The sequence below is a fragment of the Orbicella faveolata genome, unplaced genomic scaffold, assembly GCF_042242905.1.
Source record: "Orbicella faveolata isolate gen_17 unplaced genomic scaffold, um_ofav_v1 contig_36, whole genome shotgun sequence".
NCBI classification, from domain to species: domain Eukaryota; kingdom Metazoa; phylum Cnidaria; class Anthozoa; order Scleractinia; family Merulinidae; genus Orbicella; species Orbicella faveolata.
Genome location: NW_028301565.1, coordinates 5,355,001 through 5,382,306, shown reverse-complemented (window position 1 = coordinate 5,382,306; position 27,306 = coordinate 5,355,001). Strand labels below are relative to the sequence as shown.

At 39.8% G+C, this 27,306-nt stretch overlaps 4 protein-coding genes across 5 annotated transcripts in view; 1 reads left to right on the top strand and 3 right to left on the bottom strand.

Annotated features, from left to right (window-relative positions):
- Window positions 1–163: 163 nt before the first annotated feature.
- Window positions 164–15,202, bottom strand: LOC110050681 (LIM/homeobox protein Lhx9-like). Of its 2 annotated transcripts, none has more exons than XM_089275055.1 (4): window positions 14,568–15,202; window positions 10,571–10,785; window positions 7,595–7,899; window positions 164–1,175 (listed from the first exon to the last, which is right to left on the bottom strand). In XM_089275055.1, exons 1-4 carry the CDS (start codon window positions 14,586–14,588, stop codon window positions 853–855), a joined length of 864 nt encoding a protein of 287 aa, XP_089131181.1. In that variant the 5' UTR covers window positions 14,589–15,202; the 3' UTR covers window positions 164–852. The 2 variants fall into 2 exon arrangements, with proteins under 2 accessions (XP_089131181.1, XP_089131182.1); XM_089275056.1 differs by lacking the exon at window positions 14,568–15,202 and adding an exon at window positions 11,884–12,146.
- Window positions 2,803–6,104, bottom strand: LOC149102088 (uncharacterized). The gene is made up of 2 exons (XM_089275054.1): window positions 5,080–6,104; window positions 2,803–4,619 (listed from the first exon to the last, which is right to left on the bottom strand). The coding sequence occupies exons 1-2, from the start codon at window positions 5,687–5,689 to the stop codon at window positions 2,803–2,805; spliced, it is 2,427 nt and encodes an 808-aa protein (XP_089131180.1). The 5' UTR covers window positions 5,690–6,104.
- A 4,111-nt stretch (window positions 15,203–19,313) lies between the features above and the next one.
- Window positions 19,314–23,237, bottom strand: LOC110050784 (uncharacterized protein C1orf53-like). The gene is made up of 3 exons (XM_020756750.2): window positions 22,649–23,237; window positions 19,719–19,820; window positions 19,314–19,588 (listed from the first exon to the last, which is right to left on the bottom strand). Exons 1-3 carry the CDS (start codon window positions 22,928–22,930, stop codon window positions 19,517–19,519), a joined length of 456 nt encoding a protein of 151 aa, XP_020612409.2. The 5' UTR covers window positions 22,931–23,237; the 3' UTR covers window positions 19,314–19,516.
- Window positions 23,238–23,338: 101 nt separating this feature from the next.
- Window positions 23,339–27,306, top strand: part of LOC110050783 (FAD-linked oxidoreductase DDB_G0289697-like) — a 9,116-nt gene continuing 5,148 nt past the window's right edge. Inside the window, exons 1-4 of the mRNA XM_020756748.2 lie at window positions 23,339–23,602; window positions 25,929–26,039; window positions 26,399–26,579; window positions 27,016–27,109. Coding sequence (XP_020612407.2) covers window positions 23,408–23,602; window positions 25,929–26,039; window positions 26,399–26,579; window positions 27,016–27,109 — 581 coding nt within the window. The 5' untranslated portion in view covers window positions 23,339–23,407. The remainder of the gene's footprint in view (window positions 23,603–25,928; window positions 26,040–26,398; window positions 26,580–27,015; window positions 27,110–27,306) is intronic.

Here is a 27,306-nt window from a genome sequence, read left to right as displayed (position 1 = left end):
TTGGAGATCAAACGTTGTCACCAATCAAAGTAATCTGTAATGTTACAGAAATCAAATTTACTTTGCCCTTTAACATTTGTAATTCAGTGTTAAAAATGATATTTGAAATATTCCTAAGTGAACAAAATCAAACGATCTGTTTTTTGTTTTTTGTTTTTTCTCCTTGCAGTCCTTTTGTGACCACCATATTTGTGTACCAGCCTGTGTTGCAGGGGTAAACGGGGAAGGGGTAGGGAAGGAGAGGGGAGGCGACAAACATATTCCTTCCCGCCTTTTCTTCCCGCTTTCCCAAATCAGGTGCACCAATATAGCGAACCTATATCGTGAAGTCTGTAATTTTCTGAATATTGTTTTTCAGGAGCTCTGGATCATGGGTTCCAGCGTTTTCCCAGTAACTTGGTTATTGTGAACATCAAAAGGCTGGAATTTGGCCAGTATGTTTCTTCCTAACTACTCAAAAACCCCTGCGTTCGTACAAGTTTTTGATGTAAGCAAACCGATTGTGTTATAGTTAGTTTGGGTTTTTCCTAGTTTTTCATTTAGATTTAAAATATTTTAACACTTTATTTTTAAATGAACCACAGACAGTACCTACTCGAAAGAAGTCCTTGTCGTTTTAATATTGAATTCTGGGATTTCTTGGTTGGTTTCGTTTTCATTTTGTTTTTGACTTTTTCATTCGCTAAAGAGTAATTAATTTTATGGATGGTTAGAATTATAGATCTGCTGAAACCAGTAGTACAAATATTTCTCATTTTGACGTACTCTTGCACTCCGGGCGTTTATTTAAATATGTTAACACACGTGAAGGGGCGCTAAATTTGGTAAATGCGGCCTGTTATATACGGGTTGTTACACTATTCCTGCTTCTAAAATCGCGCTCACCGGGGAGGCCTGGTCCTGAGATTCTGGGGACAAATCGGGAGCCTGCGGATTACAAACCGTTCGGCGGTACTTCGCACGCGCGTTCTGAAACCAGACCTGTAAAACCCGTTTTGACAGGCCAGTTTTCTGTGAGAGTTGTTTCAAGTCTTTCGCGTCGGGATTGTGGTTCATTGCAAAGTACGCTTTCATTGCTCGAAGTTGATGATGCTTGAACGAAGTACGCATGCGTTTAGGCTTTGTGTCCCCATTGTGCTGCCCAAGATGGCCATCAGTTTCAGAAATTGTGAATCCTGGCAAAAAAAAAAGATGACTTTATAAGCATTAGTACACTCTTCAATCGAAGAGAAGGGCCGTCTCTTCATTGACATTAGTTTTTACAACAAGGTGTAGGTAGATTTTAAAGCAGCTTCGTGAAATATTCGAAAATATGAGTTAAATTTTTCTAAGACCAGCCCTGCTTAAATCCAGGACAAGAGAATACGATCTTCTCTTGTCCTGAGTTAACCTGTTAGCCGTTTACTATTAACCATTGAGAAACATTGGCAATGAAAAACTCTTTTAAAAGTTTTAATCTTTGATTAATGTCGTTGTTCCTAGCGAAAGTAAGTTGACCGTGGCGACTTGCGATTGAACCAGAGCTATTACTCAAATACAAACAACTCGTGATGGCGTTAATGGGGGAACACTGCCTTGCGTTTGGTTAGCCCATGCGACTTCCGGCGATAGCGTGACAAAACAACCTCACTTATCTCCCCAGCACTACGAGCTGAATGACAGACAGCACGTGCTGGATCGGACAAGAGTATCGGTTAGCAAGCGATGTTCAAAGGCGATGAAAAAACAACAAGCTTGGGGGAAGTCGCTGCGCAGACTTAACCGCCACTGATGCATGCAAGGCAATGCATCCCCCCAAGCCATGGAAGCCGGTGAGAAGCTAGTTCGGCGAGAAACGTTCAACAATGTTAGCCATCCTGGGAGCTACTGACTCTAATGTAGAGTGAGGAGTTCTTATATAAAGCTGGTAACAGTCTGAGGACCAGCGACCCATGACTTTAATAAGCCAGTCTGGCAAGCCGGCAGCAGCGGCAACCGACGCAGCACCTATGCGGAAGCTATGGCCCTTGAGACTCTGGTAAGGAAGACCTGCGACCCTCGAACTGTCCCGTAGAAGGTGCGAAACCGCTCCCCGAGTAAGCAAATTACCTGACTGGAAGTAAAATAAGGGACCCTGTTGTGGCCGTGCTAAGAGAAAGTACTCTCGCATAGCCGAGACCGCGCAAAGGGTGGACGAAGTGCGAGCGATGGTGAGAGATTGCCCTCGCCTGTAAACATCTGTTTTTGAAGATTTTAGCTGCACCGTCATGCGCTGCGGGCATGCCAGGGTTGGATGAAAGGCTATACAATCAGTAGAAAGATCAAAAAGCGGTCTAAATTTGCGAACACTGTTGTAGGTAAATTCACTGCATCGCAGGAAGGCGAAAAAGGCTAAATTGAAGGCGGCCCAGATCATGGAGAAATCCCGGGGGCTAAGCCATGATTGCAGAACAGGACGGATTGCCGAGAGAACCTGAGGGGTAACCGGTTGACGGCGAATACGCTGTTCGCCTTGGTACCGGAGAATACCGCGTAAAACCTTGTGGAGAAGAAGCTTGCCCTTCAGAGGGTCACTGTACCCAGCAGTGATATGGAGGTTGCGAACAGCTGCTAAATAGAGTTTAATTGTGCTATGACGCACCGTTCTAGCGAGATAGGAGGCAAAATAAATAAGAGTACCCTCGGAGGCGGGTAGGACATCCCCGTCTGGACCTAGGAGACGGTTCATCAGGCAGAATTGTAAAAAGCGTTTTTCCCCGCAGCTGTAGGCTCGATTTGTGTTCTTGGAAAGACCCCAAGAAGCGTAGGTGAGCACTTCCTCTCTCAAAGGGTCATTAGTGAAGGCGGGATGGTACAAGGAATCTGGTCGGCGTCGGGTGCGAGGGCCCAGAAGCGCTGCATCTGAAAGCGGGAGAGGGCATCAGCAATCTCGTTTGAAACCCCAGGGACATGACGGGCCCGTACAAGAAAATTATGTTCCATGGATAGGAGAACAAGCTTTCTGACCAGTTCCATGATAAGGGGAGCTTTTGAATGCCCCGAATTTATGATAGATACCACTGATTCATTATCACACCAAAACTGCAGACGTTTTCCCTTGAAAAGTGGATGCCATATAGCGCAGGCAACAACGATGGGGAAGAGTTCTTGCCACTCAATGCTTATACCCCGCTCTCGGTTCAAAAGCATAAGGGGAGGCCAGTGCCCTTGGAACCACTTTCCCTGAAAATAACCGCCGAACCCCACGGAGCCCGCTGCGTCAGTGTAGAGCTCTAGGTCTGGAGTAGGGGTAGTGGTGGACTCAAGAAAAAGGGAGCGCCCGTTCCATTTGGAGAGGAAAACTTTCCACATATCGAGGTCCCTAAAGAACTCCCTGTTAAGCCTGATGTGATGAAAACGACTAGGGACACCCTTAGTTAAATTAATGGCGCGTTGAAGGAAAGTCCTGCCGGGGACTACCACTTTACATGCAAACTGGAGAGTACCAATGAGTGATTGTAACTCAACCAGGCGCACGGAGCGGCGTTTCTTAAAGGATGTCAGCAAGTCATAAGTCCTGGAAAGTTTGTCCTGGGGTAAGCGGGCCTCCATGCGAATGCTATCTAAAACGATCCCCATAAATTCTATTTCTTGGGAGGGGCCTATGGTCTTGGACGCTACTACCGGGGCCCTAAGTGACATGAATACCCGTAAAAGAGTGCTGAAGCTAGTAAGACAAGCTAATCTAGAACTTTCAGCGATGAAGAAGTCGTCCAGGATGTGAATGACCCGCTGGAGACCATAGTTATGTTTTAGGATCCACTCGAGCCCATCGGAGAGCTGATTAAAAATGAATGGGGCACTGCGAAGCCCGAAGGGTAAGTACATGTCCACATAGTATTGAGATTTCCACAAAATACCCAGTAAGTTCCAGTCTTCGGGGTGGATTGGTATAAGGCGAAAGGCTGATTTAAGATCAGTCTTAGCCATAAAGGCTCCCTTTCCCAGGGACTGGAGGATATGAATTGCATCGTCTACCCGAACATAGCTCAGGGAATAGGGATCCTTGGCAATGTGGTCATTTATACTATTTCCCTGTGGGTAGGAGAGGTGATAAATAGTTCGCCAGTCATTTGAGTGTTTTTTAGGAATAACTCCCACTGGATGACACTGGAAATTTGCTAAGGGAGGGGCAGGATAGGGACCGGCTACCCGTCCTAAGTTCACTTCCTTTTGCAGGTTGGCAGAAACTACATCAGGGTGCTGCGTCGCAGAGATAAGGTTGGGGGAAATCCGGGCTGAACGCGGCCCACAATAACCAATACGAGCGCCTTCTTTAAGCGTACTTAGCAAATTAAAGACAAAATTACGATCTGGGTGATCAGTTAATTCTAAATCTAAGCGATAAATGTCAATAGGTGAGGATACTAATGGCTTCTGATGACGCCTTTGCTGCTCCACTTTACTTCTTGCTTCGCTCACTGGGTCTGGGGACTCCCGCGTTCCGGGCTTGGCCACTGGATTGTTGCTGAGGGCAGTCTTGGACGGTGTGGCCGTTTGAGTAGCAGCGGCGGCACACGTGCGGGTAGCTGCAGTTTCGGCGCCGGCACCCAGAGGACTTGTTGAAGTCAAAGCACACCGTCTGGGAACGACGCTGTTTTCTGTAGGGGTCAGCAGAAGGACAGACATCTTCAGCGTGATAGGGACTCGAGCAGATACCGCAATGGGGCTTAGCTAGGCCCGAGAAGGTCACCGTCCATAACTCCAGGTCTACTTTGTCCCACTGAAGGGACAAATTGGAAGAGGCACGGCGACGAAATTGCTGGTCGTAGGAAAGCCAAGCAAGACCCTTGAATTTAGTTACCGCGCGACTAATTATCTGCTGGTACTTAATCAGCTCAAGGGCCCGTCTTGGATAGGCAGTTACAATGACCAACATGTACACCATGTAGGCCTCCAGCCACTTCTGAAAAGAGTCTATAACGGGTTTTCTTTTCCTAACCATGGTGACCGGGGAACCCAGGGGGCCTGAGGACGAGTCGTCTAAGCGGAGCTGAATTTCAGGGGCCTGGGACTGATACAAGTTGTCAGGTAAGAGTAAGGCAAGATCAACGTACTCACCCCGGAGTATTTTGTCCTCCATATTACGGTCCACTGGCCTCGACAGACCCAAAGGAGACGCCATACCCGAAGCTGCGAGAGTTTGGCTGGAGGGCGTTGGGCTGAAGGCGCTGTTTGTACGAACGGCGTCCAGAGCGCTGTGTACGGACCGGGATACAATGTCCTCAATGGCAGAACGCTGCGCTGGACTGAGGGCGTCTCTTTGATCAGCAGAGTGATCAGTATGGAAGAGATCTTCCTCTGTATCTGACTGCAGCATGTCCTCAATAGAAGACAGCGAGGCGCGGTCGGAGAGGGCGCTGTCCTCCGGAATGCTGAGACGCCGGCCTTGAGTGGCGTCGATTTCACTGGCTGTAGTGGACGGCTGCTGTGTGGATGTTTTGTTCGCCGTATGACGAGTGCGTTGAGGCCGACCAGGTCTTCGTTTAGATTGACTGCCCTTTCCCGTCGATGCTCGCTTGAGCCGGGCGAGGAGTTGCACTTTGGAGCCTGTTATGGGCAAATTCAGCGATTGAAGACGGAGTTTGAGGACCTCGCTGGATAGCTTCGATAGGTCCTCACTTCTGGTAACGACCCGAGCAGTATTCGACGAGCGGCGAGAGCGAGCCATGGAAGGTTTACAAAAATTAAACGATAGATTTACAATAAGTAATAGCTACGTTGCTTAGACGAACTCAGAATGGACTCCGAACAGTTTTCCGAGCTTTTATACGGAGACGTTCGTCTGCTTGTAAGCCAGTAGAAAAGGCTGTACTACCGAACAGCTTACCCTAACACGTGTAACATCTTAAACATGAATAGTGCTTTAATGCTTTGCACCAATGCTATGGTACGTTATAACGTTCAGAAGATAACAAAGCTACAATGTTTTAGGTTTAGCTACAATAACGCTTACAGTTTGTTGACCTTTGGAATATAACTGCTCAATAGCTCTATAGAAAGTGATGCCGCCATGAACGGCTCATTCAGAACGTACGTCACGCTCCATTAACTATATTTTACTGGCGTGACAGTAAAATCTCATTTAGCGTCAATCATAACAAGCACAAGAACAACTGGTCCTGAATATTAAAACGTTTTAAGGTTTAAGTTGATTACTGTTTCTGTTGAGAGAAGTGTGGCAAGAGAGTAGAAAACCACTTCTACTACTGTTGTCTGTACTCTGTGTTTGATGCAAATAGTGTTCCGTGGTATTCGATAAGCGGCACAAAACACTAAATAGTGAATTTGTAAGTCGAGATTGAAAAAAGAAAATCATGAATAAAGTTTTGTTTTAACAGTTGGCAAGCAACAACATTTCAAGATAGTTAACAAAGCGGGGAACATAGAAATCCGAGACCAGTTTTTAAAATAATTGCTTGACCTGTCCGAAGGCATTAACGCTAGCTTATAGACCTAAAGTGAACATGGAAATTGATGTTGCTGGTTAATAAATGTAGTCTCGTGAAATACTGTTCGCTTGGAAACAGAGCAGGAATAATGCTTACTGTCATTGTCAAGTTTCCGTAGTTCAGGCGCTTTCATGCTTTTCATCGAGACGTCGACAATCGAAGCGATATAGAGAGTGCTTTTAATACCAATTTGTCCGAACAATACGCCATTCTCGAAGAGCGTCGTTAATTCAAGTGAAACTGAACGCCACTTTCAATAGGAAATGATTAATAACAGCAATAATTGATTGCTTCAGCAGCATTTTCTATAGCAATTACGCTTACAATTCCACGCGAAAGGTAACCAGAAAAACGACGGCGATATTCTTAGTAGTTACCGTTGGTGACAGGTGTAGCTGCCATTATCGGTGCTTTCATGAAGTAACGCCTTACCGCTTTGCGTAAAAACCACTTTCACTTAATTTTAAAATAAGCTCTTTGTTGTTCAAATTAGCATTGACGTGCAAATGAATGACTCGGTAGAATTGAAAAGTAGTCGAAAATTAAGTGCAAATTCTTTGACAAAACAACAACAGCAGTTGTTAAAAAAGGTATTGTAATCTTAAATCCCGCGAGGAAACAAATGTTCAAAATCCTGGCCTAAGTTGGAAAAGAGGCGGGCACGATACTTAATTTGTAGACGTTAAGTCTATTCATTTTTCCATCCAGATGGCGCTAGTCTATAGAAGATGTTTTATAACCCATAGCAGAAGAACTAAGCTGTTTTAAAGCGACGTTATCACTGCGCTTAAGGGCAAGCACCTGTAATATGTATGGTATAACATATGTCTTTTACGCTACGTTGCTAAAAATACAATCACCTTTGTGGAGTTTCTTATGTAAAACTAGAAGCAATTTCGCAAAGTGAATTAGGCTCTAAAAGTGCAAAACGTTTCATAGTCGTTGCTTGAATCATAATAAACACAATGCGCGACAGAGAGATGTCAACAACATAAGAGACAATAAAAGCTAAAAGCAAAGCTCTCTCTTGTTCAGAGCCACAAGCAAAGCTAATAAAAGTGATTATCACCTTTTATTGCCCGCTAGTTTGAGTAATCAGCGAGTATTGTTAAATTAAGACTCACCAGATAACGCTGCGACGCCCTCAAGAGGCACGGAAATTTTTTTCTTTCTCGGCCTCCCTTTCGACGACGAGGAACCATGGGTCGATTTCAACGCTTGTGCCTCCTCTCGAAGTAATATTTCGTAGTCCGCTTTGCAGAATATTTGCATTCCACGCATACCGAAGTATTCACCAGTCGCTAAAATTCGCTTGCAGCGATCGCAGGCGAAACAGCTGATGTGGTAAACGTGTTCGCGGGCGCGCATCACCAGTTCTTTGCTTGAGATTCCTCGGCTGCATCCCGCGCATCTTTTGACTGAGAAACGCCTAACGGAGAGAAAATTTGAATAAACTAGAATAGCTGTGCAGAATTTACAAGCAAAAACATTGAGGCTGTCGTGACTTTTATTTTATAGTGGTTTTTGCCAGTTAGCGTATTTTAAATGGACCAAGACTAACACTGAGCTACTGTTAGATAAAACGAGCTGTTCGTTAGTCGATTAGTTCCTTGAATCAGGTTTAATATATCTAGGGCTATTTCAGTCATACCTTAAAATGCGATTAAGTAAATATCTGTGGAATGGTTAAAGCGACAATAAATAATATCAGTCAGTAAGCGCAGCCCAAAAAAGAAGAATGGAGAGACAATCTTTTTACACTTCATTATGTCGTTGTTTTTCATTCATTTTTACCTCCTTATCATAAACCCAAACAAAGTGTTTAAGGTCAATTCTTACCAACTGTGTAGTCATTCAATATAATGGAATATACATTTTATTTGGAGAGTCAAATTAATCACAGAAGGACCGAATTCATTCGCAATGTTGTTGAAAAGATTCGCAATTTAGTTCTAGTGAGTTACATCTGCCAAATTCGACTACAGCTTTTAAACCATTCTATCGTTCTTACTTCCTGCTCTATGAGCTGACCAAACGGTGTTGCAAGATGTCTTTTTAGCTAACTTTATCATATTACAGACATTGTTCGTCCGAACCGGAGTAATGGTATAATGTTTTCTTACAAGAAACGATGATCTTGTTTAGTGTCATTTCTCTTGCTTCGATGAGAAAAAAAAAACTGACAAACAAATAGACATGTAAGGGAAGCACTGTTGTTGTAAAAAATAATATCCAACACTTTTTTTAGCAATACTGGAAAATATCAGGTCTCGGCGGTTGATATCAAGGTGGATGATACTATTCACATATCAGATAAACCGCTACCCATTGGATAGCTTGATTTGTTTTGTGAACACTTATCCACTTGATAAGAATTTATCGAGTGGATAGCATTATTCATCCTTTTCAAAACCGAGAGCGGATTTTCGTGGGAACGAGGAAGTAAGACGAAGAATAAACTTCAACGCGAGTTATTAACTTGTTACCCACAGCATTTAAACCGACTATTTAAGATTCTAAGTTTGCGATGAAAAGGGCAGGGCATTCTGTTCTGCGCTGTTTCCTCGATGTTTTTTTTCCTTTTCTTCACAATGTCACAACATTGAACAGTCCAGCAAATTTCAGAAGCAAGGTCCTGTTTCGTATGCTAGCGAAGTCTCTACACGAAAAACCAATCATGACTGAGGATTGAAGAAATGCCTCAAACCGTTTTCAGCTACACTTATTTAATTTTCTTTCCACTATCTTGACACAATACTACATACAGACAAAAAAGAATAGCTTATTAAACATGATAAAACGGTTGCTATATAAAAACCACGAAATTGCGTATGATTAGTCTCTCTGCGAAAAGCTCAGCTCTAAAGATCTGTTGTATACGTATTTTCCTTGGTACCCAGATGGCGGGAAGTTATTTTTTCCTGTTCAAATCACAAAAAGATTTAATAACCACAAAAACATTACTATAACCAAGTCAAGCACTTTAACAAGATCTAAGCATTGCCATGTGTTGATGGTTACCAACCGATAAATAGGAATCTCTCATATGATCTAGGCACATACTGAATTATTTTGATTACTTTCCAGGCTCGCTGGCGCCAAAAACAAAACGTGCCTAATCGACGAGATTCAATATCAAATCACAGATTTTGACCAATGGTCGCTGATAATCTATAATACATAAAAGCAAGGGTATCATTTATAAACCAATGTTCGTCACTGATTTGTTGATATGGTGGCATGTTTGCAAGTGTGCTATTTGTTTAAATTATTTTGCCTTGAGGCGAGTAACATGTTTTCAACGAACAAAATCTATAGCGGGCAATTTTTCCGAAAATGTTTATCTTTTGCGGTACGCGAAAAGAATTTGAAAGCCTCTTCAGCCTTGAAGAAAAATAACCTTACTCCTACTGTCAAAATCGCTTTTGTTCCTTTGCACGAAAAACAGGAGAATGGCTCCAAGTGAAAGGAAACAGGGAAAAAAAACCCTTGAACTGTCGGTGTGCTTCAGTTAAAGGGTTTTTTTAGGGGAGTGGAAGGGTTAGTAAACGAAGCTGTTTTGAATTCTACTGGACAAAAACTACATCACCCTGTTCTCTCTTTTTTTTTTGTTGTTGTTGTTGTTATCTATTAACTCTGCGCCGGTAAGGATAATTTACAAATCAACGAATGCCGCATCGGAGTAAAAACTAATTTTCAACAGATAGTTTTACGTATATATTGTTGACGTTTTATAGTAAACACCGGAATTTTTTTTACAAACGGGCTTAACACACGAATGAAGAGTCTAGGTCAGGCTTAACTAGATCAGCACTTGTTCAAACGACAACAAAATAAAACTGAAAGGTCTTTTTAAAGAAATATAATAAAACTAAATCAAATTCGTAAACTAAACTCAAGTTCAGCGTCGGCGAGATTAAACCAAATTTCCAACTTAGACGAGTAACAGAATTAAAAATGTCAAATTGAAAATTAAACATTAATCGGGTAAAAGCAGTTTCAGCAATAAAATAAAAAGTGGTTGGAAAGTTTGCGCTAACCAGGAGCAGAGAAAGCGCGTTACAAAGCATGCGCTCGGTAGAGTAGTTGAAGTTTCTTACTTGTAATAGTCTTCTCTACATAGTATGGCTCCATCCTTGGTGAAGCAAGTAACCTCGTTGTCGAGCCGCAAACTGCACTCGCTGCATTTCAGGCATTCAGCGTGCCATTCTCTATCGACGGCCATCAGATAGAAACGGTCTACGATTCTCGTGCCACAACCTGCACAGAAAGAGCCTTTCTCGTCCAGGGTGACTTGGTCTACCGTTGGCATGGTCTAAGAGTGGAATAACAACGAGATGTTTAGAAGATAGGAAAAAATGACTGATTTTCATAACGCCATGATATATAAGTGTAACCATTTGAAAGGAGTTATGTAAGGCTAACTTAAATTTAAGTGCCGAATTTATCCAAACTTGTAGTAAATCTGATAAAATCGCAAAGGAAGGTTAGTATAAGTGACGTATGAATCAAGCAAATTGAACGATTGGTGCGTCGCTGTCGGGGATCCCGACTTTGGAGTAATTTCACATTCGATTTCAAAAGAATGTACGAAATTGTTAGAAAGCGATTTATAGTTACGTTCTCGTACGGGCTTGTGCGAACTCTCTTGGACTCTTTTGTTGACTTGAGACCTTCGGGAACTGATATCAAACCTGGTTCACACTGCTAGAAGAGTTTGTTTCCGTTCAATAAGGCAACTGGACTGTCCAGAAAAAACCTTTTCATAGTGCCACTTAAGCCGGAGCTTCTCGCCCGCTACACGCTTGCTTACAGTTGCTGACAATATCTGCAAGCGCTTGTAATATATTTACGCTAACGTTGTGATCATAGCGAGAAGTCGCCCCTTAAAAAGGGATGAAAAACCATTATTGAACATTCACGATGTCCTGTATTGTACTGAATTAACAAGTATTAGCATACTTTGTGCTAATTTCACATACAACGGTAACACAAATACAAACACAGTGCACCACAACCAGCCAGATTAATTCAGTATCATCCCTGAACTGTACACTTGAGATGGATAGAACCAGCGACAGCCTCTCGATTGCAGCTCTACTACAAACTTCTTTTGCACGAAACTGCTCAGAAGCCGGCGTCTCAAGGTTTTCCGAGTTAAAAAGCGCTCATGAACAATGCATGAAACCAAACGAGGTCTTTCTTTTCGCTTCCTGGGTGGTTCTGTAATTTTCCACTTACATACACCACATAATCTTCAACAATAACTACATTATGAAGTTTGAATACTTAAATGTCCAAATAGATTTTGAACATAACTGTTATCAGAAAATAAGGAAAAATTCAGTCGTCTTTGACGTGGAAGACTTCAGGATTAGGCAAGTTCTATCTGGATACCTACTAACTCACGTACCAGCGAGCAGATCTGTGGTACAATTCGTGCTGACAGCGAGTCGCACAATTTGGATATAAACTACACCTTGAATTGATGTCCGGCGCTTTAATAGGCTTGCAATTCGCAGGTCAGGATGCTTATAAATAAATCCGTTTCTCTCTGCCACACACTGGGAAAACACTCTGTTGCGTGTTTTAGCATGAAGAGAAAAAATCCTTAGCTAATACTACAACGCTCACTACAGCGTTCACCAGAGTGAAGACAACTTCGTTCCATACGCAGCAATGCGGAGGCCGTTTTCACAGTTTTACAGCCAATCAGGTTTCGTCGCTTGGTCGTGATTGACGTTTGTGAATAAACACTATAGACTGGGTTCCGCATTTAATACATCATTGTTACCTATATTTCCGTTTTCCACTTGTGTTTACTTTTAATAATTCTGATAAAATTTTGAGTGTAGAAAATGTATGCCTTGCAGGCGTGAAGCACTTGTCAGGAAAGACCCGTCAATGAAATCTCACTCTCTTTCGCTCGCTTTCAGCACTCAATATAAACGGTATTAATTGTGCGCAGAATATTTGACGATGTTTCCTTAACTCCACAATTACAAAAGACCGTAAAGGACCTTTTGATACTATGCTAACAGCCTTGAAAGGCAAAACAATGGGTCTTAAAAGGACAAAGTAATATAAAGGAAATTTGACATGTGTAAAATCGAGCCAAACTGTTTACCTTTTGAAATAATTGACAAGTTTTTGAAATCGATTAGTTTTCACCTGTTACTTAATTCGTGTGCCAAAGAACAGTATTTAGTGATCAAAAAAAGCTTTTCAAGATTCCAAAGAGATTTCTGAAACTCTTCAACAAAGAAAATCAAATGCGCATAATTCGCAGTTCATGAATCGATAATGTAAAGACTGCTTTAATTTCGAGCGCTTTCGCTTTAGGACTCCAAACTAACTTGCGCTATTAAATAAACCAGAACTAAATTTTTGTACTCGTTACAAATAAAATACGAAAGTTTCAAACGAAATTGCGCACAGCCAGCCTCGGTTGGTAATTTAGTTAATTCTTTTAGAATTGTAGCAAATTATGTAAGTATTTCGTAACCACCTACGGGCCTTTAACTATCACAGCAAGATACAGCTAGCAAACTGATAAAATACGAGCTGACAAGGCTATTGACAGCACACGACGTTGAAAAATGTAAGACTTGAATGAAAAAAGAAAACATAATCTATTTCAACTTATTGCCTTGTCAAAGGGGGGTTTTCTGGTTATAAAAACATTCGAAATTTAACTCGGAGTACATAAAATAATAAAATTAACAACGGCAAATGTTTGACGCTTTTTCCCTTTTCTCTTTCTCTCTTTTTTTTAATTTTTGCCAAAGAATATATCGCTCGTACCAAGGGAAGATAAGATAACTGGATTTGAAAACAAGTTGAGCTGTTAAATCGAATAAGTGTTCACTTCTCTGATCTTAAAGCGAATGGTTGGTCAGATAAAATTCTCGATTAGGGGGCACCGAATGCTTAGAAAATATATAACATTATGTTTTTAGATGTGATCTAGGAGAAACCTTTTATATTATCATAAACTCAGTTGTACATTGACAGAGAAGTAACCGATTTACTGTTAACTGAAGAAGAAACGAAAAAAAGTAATTATCCGAACGGCCGCCTGTCCGCAAAATACCATGCAGTATTATACACACGATTAAACAGCATTTAACAAAAACAGATATAAAATTTCCGCTAATTTATCATAACTAAAGTACATTTCTTCCTACAGTAATCTTTTCAAATGTTCAGACTTCCTTCTGGTTGGCATTACTTTAGTTATTGAGCAAACGAATCAACGACGGAGCCTTACATTAAAAACCCGGGAAAAAATATTAAAAAAGGAAAAATAAATTATTCGTTAAACATTCTTTCTAAAAGCCAGCACTACTAATAGATAAGGAAAAGGAAAATAAAATTTGGTTTCAAATTATCGAATCTCAAAACATAAAGCTCTGGTCGTAATTAAGTAGTTAGAATATCAGTGTTTAAGTTCTACGCTAAATTACTCCGGCCAAACATTGCTGACTAGGACAACATTTATCCTTTCGCTCTAACATTACTGTTTTCTAAATGAAATCCGACGAAATGAAGTTGGATTGAGTCAGTTTCGTTGCAACTTTCACATCAATTCAAATCTACAATACTGAGGTCTGGGAATGTCATTACACAACAAGCAAAGCGTGGTATCTCGAATTTGTGAATAACGATACTTTGTTGAAACTCGGGCGCGCGTATCTGCATGGCCAGCCGGCGTTCGCGGGCGTCGAAATAACAGAATGTTCACTCTTTGGCGTAGGTAAGTCGTAAACTTTCGTTGATTAACACATTGGTTGGAGTAGCTCCGGATGATCATAAAGAAAGCCAAAAAAAATTTTGATCTTTGGATTAAAACGGATTGATCTTGGAAACAGAAAGTTGCCGGCGTATACGCTGCAAAGGGTATGATTGAAATGAGACGACCATTAGGGGAGAAATAGTTCAAAGTGAAATGTTGCCTTCGCAGCGCGCCACGAAGCTTCAAACCGAGCTCTTCATCAGCGTCACTGTCAGCAAGAGCTAAACATTTTGGCAACAAATAAAATTCGCAAAGGCGATGGAAACCATTAGAAGTTCAAATCACATCACATCACTCTTTACCTGAAACTGATCTCGAAACATGTGCACTGGGTGAAAAGCGACTTCGCTTCCAAGTGGCTCTACTGAATTGATCAGGAATGTTGAACGAGTAGGTTTGCTCGTTGCGGTGAATGCCTGCCCGCACCGCACTAGCTAAATATCTCGCGGGGGTTGCAGCTGTGTATTTTTATGGACGGAACCCCTCCTGAAACGGATCCTTTATTTAAATATTGCATAGTAATTTCCATATGTTTTAGACTCGGGAACAGGTGAATCGAGGTCCTCTGACACGAATTAGAAGCTCTCTACTCCGTCATTTCGCCTTAAAGCGCCCCGAAATCCGCAGAATAGCGGCCCGTTTCCGACTTCTCTTGAAAGTAAATTGCATTTAAATGGGGAAATTGTTCTTCGAGTTACAGGAGTACTTGACTCGCGCTCCGGAACAAAATACAGTCGCACGTGTCTGTCAAACAAGTGTCAGTTTTGTTTCCGTTCGAAAGATCTGTCCCCATTCAAATTCAAATCGAGAAACAATGGTTTTTGTGCGTTTGTTGAGAGAGAATAGGGCCCCCTCTTAGAAGTTTAAGGTCTCTTAAACGGGGTATTGTGATGAAGAGCCAGGCGCAACACAACAAAATCTCCTACTAAAGAGGAAAATTAAAAGGACTCGATTGAGTGCGGTTGTATGAAACAAAGATGCCTGAAGTTTACTTCTCTTGATCAATACGATTTAAAACCCTTCCTTCATACATTTTGTTTGAATAATTTTGTGTGTGAGATAGAAAGCAATACTGTGAAAAAAAAAAAAAAAACACTTCACAAAACTAAGAGCGATGCGAAAATGTACGCGCATGCGTTTATCGAAATTAAAAAGTGTACCTTGAAGGAAAACCTTTTAAGTTGATCGACTCAAAAGCAAACATCTCAACCGCAATATCACTATGATTTATTTCTGTCAAAATTTCAAACATATCACACCGTCTGAAGGCGTCTTGGGCCGATTAGCAGCGTCAACACGCTGCCCTACATATGTTCATGATGGCGGTTTCGATGATTGGAAAGGTAACAACAGAGTGTAAGCTGTACACAAGGCGCTTTGTTGCCAACTATATTGACAGAATGTATTGTCTGAGAGAGATTTTTAATTTCGCTTTAGTTTGACGCACCCAAGTTCTGTGGTACTCTTGATCTTTAATCATTCGGCACTGCGGGTATAATTAACAAGATTAATACAGTCGTTCTAGTGGGCTGGTTACTCGCCTAAACTCTAAAAAACTATGCGACGTAAGTATTTCTTCGTTGCGATTTGCAAGGTGTTTAAACAAAAGCTTAAACCTTTTGTTGGGTTCTTTGCTAATCTCGGAGGCGTCGCGTGGCGGCACGTGCCAATTGCGGACGAGAACAACACTGAAATGGGTTCCCTGGCGGGAATAAAAAAACGACAAGGGCATTGAAAGGGTTTACCGCAATTTACTCAGTGTGACAATATTTCGCTGAAATCGTGCGAGAATTTTTGGTTTTCGGTTACTTTTGTCTTTTGTAATGAAAAGTAAACACAATTCCGGAAAGCTGATAAAAACAATCAAGATTCGTTACACTCGAGGAGGAAACTATCATTTTTTTTTTTAAAGAAAAGAGTATCTGAATTTTTTTAACCTTCAAAAAAGCAAGAATGCTATTGTGCCTTGGGTCCACCTAGCAACAAAATCCACCTACTAAAGATCTATGACTGAGACGGCAAGGCGGCTACGTGCTGAAAAAAATTCACCCCAAAAAATTTTAGCTTTTCCGTTAATTAATAAATTATATAGTCTTAATTAGCTTCTCCCGATGTGTCATGTTGGGACTAAATTCAGCTGTGGAAATTGAAAACATCGTTTTCCACCTGCGCTCGCCTCATAAACAAATATAATCTAATTACACGAGGGATACATTACCGCATATTGAAAGTGGACAAAAACGAACCTAGAGATACAGTTTGTATTGTGCGGTACGCGATCAGCGATACATTTCGGTGTAGCTTAAATTACAGTTCGATTTGTTCCCCAGAGGAAAATAAATAACATAAATGAAATTTCCATTCGGGCTGGTTTTTCGGGCTTGATAAAAATTTAATGGTCAAGTCAGCGCTGAAAGAAAAAACATCTTGTTTTATTTCGGATGTTGCAAAGTCTTCTAGACTACGAGCGACATTTCTCAAGAAGACAGGAAAAAGTCGACAATAAAAATTGATAAAATTATTTTCCTTAGATGAGCGAAAGTTAGTGCATTTTTGTCGAATGAACGTTTTAGATCGAGTGGTTATTGAAAATTCACGTTGTTTAAAGTAAACGTTAAAGAAATTGCTTCCTTGATCAAAGAAGCACGCAGCGTCCAAGAACGTTCCATATTTAATAATTGATATTTCTCAGTTTTTTTTACCAAGTTTCATATTTTGCTGAACTGTGAATTGAATTGGTTGAAAGTTGCAACATATCGCTAGTTTAAATCGAAACAAAAAATGATTCACTGCAGACAAAACTAACCTGAAATAATTCAATGACCAGACGACACGATTTTTTTTCGCTATCAATCAACGAGGATATTCGTCATTTGATTTGCTTAATACAAATCATTTTTTTTTTAACGCGAAGGAAAATCGAAATTTAGACATTTCGAACTGGTTTACCAGTAAAGTTAAGTTGCTTCGGTAGCCACGAATGTCCAAACTGAAACTGTCTATCAATTATCTTTGTGTTTTATCTCTACAAACAACACACTTAAGAGCTCGTACTTTTTAAGAAAGACTTAACGAGGTTTTAACACGTTATTAAGCATATCAGCGCTGCTCTAATATCTTCCAAGAGAGACGACAAAACTTTAATTGTAACTGTGTTGTCCACGTTCTACGTTTAACACGTTGAAACAATTTTTTTTTTAACAACACCAATTTACGCTACGTGAATCGCATTCGAAATTTATTGCGGTGAGAAAAAAAATAGCTTTCGATTGGGACTGACGGAGCAATTACTCATATTTACCGCATTATGTTTTGCATATTTGCCAAACGAGACAATTTCCATTCATGTTCTTAGACAAAAGCATCTGTACACTCAAAGTAACTGATAAGAGCAAGAAAGAAATAAACAAAGTGAAATCTGAATTAAGGAAAGAACGCTTTTTTATGAAGAGGGACTTGGAAATTCGCTTCACAACTGCCAACACGTTTTCGCAATGTTTTAGTCAACCCAAGGTTCATACTTTTGCAAATTAATTTGCGACGGTCTGGCGACGTATTGGCAAATCATCTGAAAATCCGACGAAATCTGCAGCTGTCCGGTACAACGAAAGCTATGCCTTGGGGGCGTCAAATTTGTACTCAGTGCAAGCCACATCTGCGTCGGTTTGTGATCAAGGTTTTATTGACTAATGTGAGGTCAAAGAAAACCTCTAGTTACTATGGAGAGTTTCAGTTGCCATCCACCAGGCTACATTTAGATTTCAACCAGAAATCAACCAATAACTCCAGCTGTATAACAATGTTATACAGTCGAACCTCCAATAACAGCCACCTCTCCACAACGGTAAAGGCCACTAAAACCCATCCCAACTACCAGAATAACCATAACCAATGTGCCATATTACACCTCTACCTCCCCATAACGGTCATCTCTCCACGGCCACTTTCCTCTGTCCTCAATGTGGCCGTTGTGAAGAGGTTCGACGGTATACCGTTAACATGATATGTATTTTTTGATACTTAGTATCTTTTGCTTCTAGATTACTATTTATTTATTTTTAAACCTTAGCTGTTCTTGGAAAAGCTAAAACTGCAAAAAGTCCATACCTCCGTGTTTCAATAAAGTTGTGTTGTGGTGTTATGTTATGTTATATTATGTTATGTTAGTATAGGTTCATTAACGGTCTCGAGTTCAATTTGGAATCAATTTGCACAAGTTAGTTTTTCGAAAAGCTGAAATTGCACGAGCTGCTTCGGCGAGTGTCATTTCAGCTTTTTGAAAAACTCACCAGTGCAAATTAATTCCAAATTGAACGAGAAAAGCTGTATGATTACTTATTAATAATATATACATGAAAAAGTTTGCGTGGAGGAAGTGCTGGAAGACCTTTCTTGAAGTCATTTTTTCCCATTCGTTTTCGCACAAAATTTTCCTCATCATTTTACGTAATATCATTGGCTTTGAAAATTTCCTATTGTCTTTCAGCCAATCATAATCCAGAATTACGATGTGTAATTTACACTGGTGTTACACTTTTTGCACTTGTGTTACACTTTTTACACTGTTGCTACACTTGAACTGCACTGCTCTCAGCCAATCAGAATCGAGTAATTTTTTTCTTGTATATTATTAATTATGTTATGTGACACTATGTTATATTATGTTAAGTTATGTTATGTAATGATATGTTGTGCTATGTTGTGTGGTGCTGTGCTATGTTATGTTGTGTTGAGTTGTGTTATATTATGTTAATGTAACACTATTTTATATTATGTTACGTTGTGTTGTGTTGTGCTGTGCTGTGTTATGTTATGTAGTATTGAGTTGTGTTATGTAATGTTAATTTTAATGTTATGTTGTGCTACGTTAAATGCTTAAGTAGTGAACCAATGAGAAGTGCAAGCTAGTTGAAAGTCATTAACACAATCAGACACAAAACATATTAATAGCTTGGCTTTTTGCAAGTAAGAGCAAACAAACAAACAAACAAACAAACAAACAAATCAAAGAAACACAAAAGCAGAAGGACAATTCCAATAACAAAAACTTTGCATGTTAAAATCAGGCTTTTATTTACCACATACATTATGAAACCAGTGCAATATGAATAATATTTATTATATATATCATTGTTGTTTTGGTTAGCCAAGGTCTCTCTAATCTGTAGCTATAAATAAATTATTCTGTCCCAAACTAAGAGATGGACATAGTGGTATCATAAAATTATTGGGTATAATTTCCTATTTGACTTCACACATAAAATGCAGAATTAAACTTCTTTTTGGGCTGCCCAGGAGGTACGTTTTCATGGCCATATGGGCACTGCAAAATAATAACAAAAAGAAAACATGTCTCATTTATTACAATGATCACTCCAGAGATTAAACACCATTTTCATTGTATAGATCTGTTTTAAATGTCATAATCTTAACAGCACAATTAAAGAACTTACATGTCGACAACCATTCCCACAGCAGCTTCTACGTTTCAAAAGAAATTCTTCTGTGAAAACTGTATAACCAGTAACGGGATCTCTATAAGTATTCTCCCCATTCTATGGAGACAAAAAAAAGGTACACTGAAATTGAAATGTTGATAACTATTTTCATGGCACTGCATAATGTTCATCAGCAGACCCAACATAGACGACTGCGTTGTAGACGGTACCTACCTGGGTTATTCACAGGTAGATTTCGGTCTGCGATGCAGGCTAGTAACCCAACAGAGAAAGAGAAGTCTGCTTCACTTTTTGAGACTTAGAGGGCTGAATCTTTGGGCCTCACTTTCTGAGCAAGAAAAGTCACATCTTTACTCCCCCTCCCCCTCCCCCTCCCCTCTCTCTCAGGTGTAAGTGCATCTGGACTGGCCACTGTCCACACTCCCAATAGTAATGTTTCAGGGGAACCCTTCTCCTTCCTTTAGACTATGGATATGGCTCTGCAAAGGGTACTGACTGATCATCAATCATTCACTAATTTAGCTCAATCCACCCTGGAGTCTAAAATGGGTACTGGTGAAACAACTGCTGGACCAACCTAGTTAGCATCCAGTCCAGGGTGAACATAGCCTGTTCCAGGCATTTGGTTAACAGTGTGGATGCTGGCATGGAGAATGAGTGGAAAAGGGCGATGGGCTTGGGGTGGGAAAGGGCAAAAGGGTCTCCAACTTTCTCCCCCAGATCTACCTCATTCACGAGCTCCTTTTTCCTTGCCCCCACAAACCAACAGCCTGGAACAGGCCAGGGTGATCAATACTGGAGTTTAGACCCAGCACTGATGCACCCTTTGGGACCTCAGTCCTTAGCACTGCAACTGCCTCAATTTATTTATTTTTTTACATGCCCCTCCTTCTTCTCTACACATGTGACTGCAGGCGAGTACACAAATAACAAAAATTTACTTGGGGAGGTGCTACCAGTTTTGAGTCTGATAAAAGAGATTACTCATACCAATACTTAAGATACAAGCTTAAAAAATTCCATACTGCCTGACAACCTGTCAATACAATACTAGAGGAAGCGTGGGCCTGATTACTTCTTAAGGTCAAACTGGCAGTCTCCTCACAGGGACGGCAAAGCTGGGGGCGGGGGGGGGGGGGGGGAGGAGGGGGGCTTTAGCCTTCCCCCCCAAATTCAAGCAAAAATACATAAAATAACAATTTTACAATAACTGTCTAATTTCTCGCACACTGCTCATGTTTATCATCAACAAGAGTACAGACGGATATAATTTAAATTTATGCAAACTTTCAACAGTTCAATTTTCAGCTGTCGAACGGTCAACTTTTCAACCAATGGAATTTTATTGACTTTTTTAAGCAGCCAATTAAAAAGCAAGAAAAGCTATTGACAATATGCGCGTCATTTTAAATAAAATTCATTCATCTTTGTTTATGGCAAGTTTATGGCATCTTTTCCCTCATTTATTCCCGGCATTTGAACATTTTGGGGTCTTGTTACTGTAAAAAACAAATTTACGTCAGTTTTTATGCATCTGTCCTCTTATTGATGATAAATTGCATCATAACATTGGCAAAGTTTACTGCGGAACCACTCACCTGCAGCTTGTGGTTCCACAGCCAGTTTGACAATGTTATGATGCAATTTATCATCAATAAGAGGACAGACGTATAAAAAAGTAATGTCAATTTGTTAATTTTACAAATATCTCCAGACCCCTATGAGTTAGTGACTCTGGCACTTGCTTATAAGCTTCCACCCCCTCCAATTCAAAATATGCTCTGCCATCCCCGCCTCATAGACACCACTTTATCTTTTTGTGTCCCAGAGAAACCAGAATTCGGGTAATTTTACCTCAAATTATAACATGTGGACACCTCCACAATACAGAGAACTTTCTGTCTTTTTGGTGCCCATGCTAGAGGTTTCTTTTTACTTGGTTATGCCCATCAAAGTCAGTTCACAGATATCTGTCAGCAGCATGGAAATTTTCAGCCAAAATTTCTGAGACCTCTCTACTGGGGGAAATAAACAAGCAGCAAAAAAGAGATTTCTATCTCTCATGCTATCTTTGTCTTTAAAATTGGATCCTGTACTCTTGTTTTATCAGCTGACAGTTTAACAGCTCAGGTTAGGCAATAGAAACCAAGACTAATCATGTTATCACTGTCATAGCAAAACCAGTCTTGTTGGATCTATACCCATGTTTCATGATCATGTGCTTTGACAAAACTTTCCTGTCTTGGTTTCTAATGAATGACCTTTGAATGTGTACGTCTAGCTGAGAAAACCTTAGACTACTGAAAGGCTAATAGCCTATTTTACAGTTCTGTGTCAAGTGGTCGAGCCTTTGAACAGATGCAAGACCGGAGTTGACTTTGTTTGATATAAACTTTGCTACTTTGCAAATATAAATTAATCTGTTATCATACTAATTAGAAATGAAGAAAAAATGAATACTTTATTGAACCTCCCCAATGGGGCTTTTCAGGAACAATTTCTTATCTCTATCACCACAAAGCCAACCCAAACCTTGCCTCCATGCAAAGGCTAGGTCACATTCCACGCAACTGTAAGATGGTCTATTTAACAAATCCACATCATTTTTTCACGTGTCTGTCTTGTTACTGATCATGAATTTTTCAGAAGATTGTCAAAGTAAAAATTCATTTGTCAAAAGAAGAAATTAATTGACAATAACAGGACAGACACATGAAAAACTGACATCAATTTGATTTTTGCAATAAATTATTGCATAAATTATAAATTCATGTGTCTGCCTGCTTATTGACAATAAAAATTAGCCAATGAGCATACAGAATTTCTGCAATCATTGCAAAATAACCAATGGTCAGCAGGTTGGATATGCTAATATTACATATCCTTAAGAAAAAAAATTTTCGAATGGCAATTGTGGGCCTTACCATACATGCATTCTTATGAGCAAGATAAATATTCTTTTCGTCTTCAGATAGTTTGTCCCATTGTAATCCTTCTCTTTCTGTGGATCTGCAGTCCCTTGACTCGACTGTTACCTTTCCTTGCCCACTGTCTGTAGAGTCAGAAGTAACTGTCCTTGTAAACGGTGATTTCCTACAATGGCGGAGACTAGAACTAACTCCACACCCCTGCCATGATGTCATTGTTTTGAGCAAACGTCGAATCAAGTACGTTGACGACTTAATAGAAATTCCAAGTTTGACCATAAGTTGCAGGAAAGAAAATAATTGGAGTATCTCTCAGATAGCGGAGATCTAAACGATGGATCGTCGTCAATCAGAATTGTTGCAAACACGTGTCACTACACACGGGAAGAGGTTTCGGTTTCACGACGATGAACGTCTAGACTGGGACGATCTCAGAATCTACTTCATCAACTGTGTTCTTCAAGTCCAAAATTGCCTCGTTTACTCAATATTTGTGTTACAGTGGACCACCGGTGAATTCCTGGAAAAATATTTTTTTCTTTGTCTGTTCTCGTGTAATTCCGTCACGATCTTGCAAAACACTTCTAAATTTACCGGCAATTTCATAATTCTGCGTGGTTACATAGCCTTCTCATCCCCAGGGAAATCGCCTGATACTAACTTGTAACGCCTGACTGATTCTGTCAACGCCCTGGCGGGGTTTCTACGAGAAATTCGTATTTTACAGTAGTTTACATAATCATCGCAAGGCTTGCAATGGCTGATCTTTCACAGTTAAAAGCTATTCTTTCGGGGAATATTATTTTACCGTCAGAAAACGAGAAAGCTTATCAGCAGGAGGTCGACGAAACGTGGAATGCCGCGATTCGTGAGCGCAAACCTGCCGCGTTCGTCAGAGTGGCAACGGTAGAAGATGTGGCCAACACTGTCAAGTTTTGTGTACAGAACGAGGTGAATAGATTTACACTTAAGTTGAGAACAGATTTATTTCATTTACATTGTGTAGATTGCAGGGAATTTACTTGTGTTATAAGGTCTCCAGCAATTGTCACCAGCAGGTGTGCAGGTGAACATTGGTCAAAGGCCAAAAGGGAAACCACGGTTCATTGCTTTTTGTCGAGGGTCATGAGCTTATATATATAGTTAAAAGCTGTAGTGGATTATTTGGTCTTTTGTTAATCGTCTCTTTTCGAGACGGTAGACAACGACAGATCCTGCGCAATGGGGAGGGGGGGGGGGGGGGGTGATCTTATGGTTTGAATCTTGTTCTTCGAAACTGTCTGGAATCATAATCTGCTATCAAGAATTCGGCTAAACTTCAGAATACCCTGCCCCTGAAATACTCCTCATCAAATCTTGCTAGGTCCCTGTGGTCTGCAAACTGCAGTCACAAACTCCCCAGTTCTCCTGCTTGAAGATTACAAAGGGACTCAAAGTTTTGGATAAAAAGAACTGGATAAAAGTACAAGTTTTTAAATTTCATTCACCAGCTGAACTATGGTCACTGTTTACTTTAAGGGATGCCTAAACCCATACATCCCTGAATCAATTACAGTGGAACCTCTATAAGGACACCCTTGGGACCAGATAAAATGCTTGCTAAAGATAGGTGTCTGTGCATGGGAGGTTTTAAAAATGCAGTGTTTGTATGTGGCTGGAACCACTGTCTGTTTACGGGGAGTGTCCGTTAGCAGAGGTTCAACCATATTTATTTATCTATCTAGTTATTTACTCAATTCAGAATTAACAGTGATAATAACAAAGGAAATAATAAAAATATTAGCGTGGCCAAGTGGTTTAGGGCGCTGGTGTTGTAATTCAGAGGTCCTGGTTTCAAGGCCTCCACCCTGCCAGTAGCGGGATTTCTTTCTCCGTAGTCCCGAGTTCAAATCCTTGATCACGCTTTGTAAATAGCCAACACTGGTCTGCCTCCTGCCAGTTGGGATTTTTAACTATGTTATGTTCATTTGAAATATTAGTTTCCTTGTTTTCAGTAGCATGCCTGTAAACTAGCTATTAGCTTAGTGCTTGTATAGCTAAGTGTATGACCACTATAAATAAGATTTTTATTTTTTTACATAATTTCATACAGATTATGGTGACTTGCCTGGAGGAATGTCCAAATTATGCAAAACTACCAGTACTTCTAAATCTTATAAAACCTATACCATTGTACCTATTGGTATAAAATATTCAGAAAATTATCAAAATAAAAGAATCTATAAAAAATATCCTTATTCATGTCAAAAAATTCATCAACCTTACTACTATACCATGGTTCTAATGGTTACTGAAAGACTACCATGTAGGACAAAATTTTTTACATGGGAGTTTAATTTTGCAGATCAATGATTTTTTGTATTCTGCGGGAACTAATTTTTGCGATTGTAAAGGACTAGTTCTTCTTGCTGAGTATGATTTTTTGCGATTTTCAGGAAGACATTTTCATTTTGTTATTAAGCTACATGCAAATTACATGTGAATAAATATACAGAGACCTAAAACACGTTAATCAATGTCACTCTCTTACAGTAATTTATGTCTTGCCCTAGTGTAACTGATTGCTTCTGCAATGGATAAGCAATGACTATTGGTACCACTTGATGCATTATTACACCTGGCAGTGCACCAAGGGCAATCAACTTCATCGTCCTATTTTCTGAACGTTTTGTTTCTGAATGAAGAGGCATTTTAAATAAATGTATTATTTTGCCAGCTGTGAAAAAAAATTTTGTAGAGAAAATTTTTGTGGGAACTTTTTTTGCATGGACTTTTTATACAATTCAGTGTAGGAAAAAAAAAAACAACATAAAAATGACAAAAATTAGAACCTGCAAAAATTTTGTGCCTCACAGTATACCGTAATTGTCCAAATAAGAATATGAAAATTTGAAAGCATCAGTTCTAGACTGACCCTTTAGAAGTACTGTTTCAGTCTGTGTTTCTCATGTTATTTGAGATTTAACACTACAGTGTAATTAATAAGACTGAAAAATGGATCTTCTCTGTGAGCCTGAAGACTTTTTTAGTTTTGAAGAAAGAAATCAAGAATCCAAGATGGTGTGGTGAAAAAAACTCAGATGACTAAACCTGTTATTTTTTTACTAAAATTCATTTAAACATTCATTAAAATACTCCTAGTCACTTCTGTGTGATAGAAACAAAGATAAGGGCTGCCCTGATGGGCCACTTGACTCAGATACAGACTTTACCTACCTTTAACTATAATGTAAAAAGATGATTGATTTTATTTCTTCCCATTATAATATTTTACTAGCTTGAAATGTGCATTTGTGCTGCAAAGAACAGTGACTTTGCACTGGCAGAGGATGCTGTGGTGATAGACCTTTCTGATTTGAACACCGTCACAGTGGATGTGGAAGGCAAGGTATAACCAAATTATTATGGTGTGAATGTTCTTTTTGAAATGAAAATTAATCTTTTAACCAAAGATTTATCTTTTTCCTTTTCCCAACTACTTGGTCCAAAACCAGTCAGTAATGCTCTCATAGATTTCATTTTCATTATATTACATCTAGACCCAAATAATTATTATAATTATAATTATAGTACTTGAAAAGTTTCACTTTAGAATTAGGCAACCATGATACCTGTCTACTTCAAGCTTCTAATTTGGGTATTAACTATGTAGTGACAATTTTATTCACACCTTCTAGTAACACTTATCAAATCAGTATTACAGTGTACTACAGCACTTAACTACGTAATATATTGTAAACATTTTAGGTTGCTGTCGTAGGTGCAGGTGCAAAAATGAGTGATGTTGACAAGGAAACAGCACGTCATTCTCTAGTTACACCCCTTGGAAGTTACTCTGAGCTGGGTGTGGCAGGGTTCACACTACTTGGAGGAACAGGTTTCTTAAGCAGGTCTTATGGCTGTACTGCTGATAATGTATTAGAGTTTGGTAAGTTATAAACAGCTGTGTGTGAATAAACTTTACCTGTAATATTTAATAATATTTTACAAACAATAAAAATTAAATCCTTAAACTACCCATGAGTAGATAAAGTCAGTATGTTTACTCAATGTATAGTTTATGAGTATACTTTAGTCACTTTCATCTCCTCAGTGACTGCAAATACCACGGAAGTTGAAACATACGATGTTATGGACTGTTAGTGTGTAGAGATTTCCCTTTCTTAAGTGGCAGACATTTTCTACTGACTCTAGACAACAACATGTTAACTCAAGCCAACCTTCATAACTCACTCCAGGTGATACTGATTACCATGTTAATAGAGAAAACCTCTTTTTGAAGTCAATAATTTAGCGGTAATTTTTTTTTACCTTGGTTACCATTTTTTTTATCATGTTTTTTTTTTTGTTTTTTTTTGTCACAGAGCTAGTTACCGCTTCGGGAGATGTTGTAAAAGCCAGTGAGGATGAAAATCAAGAATTATTTTGGGGAATGAAAGGATATGGGTCCAATTTTGGGTAAGTAACTTAGGCTCAGTTGTTTCAAGAAATGGAGCAGTAGTAATCAACCATGAATGCCTGCAAGTTTAGCCCTATTCAGTCTGTTGGGGGATTGGGGAGGGGGGTGGTAGGGAGGTGAAAAGTGTCTACAGGTGCTGACTTCTAATGTTTATAACCTTTTTAATATTTAAGTTAAAGCTTCCAAATTTATGCGG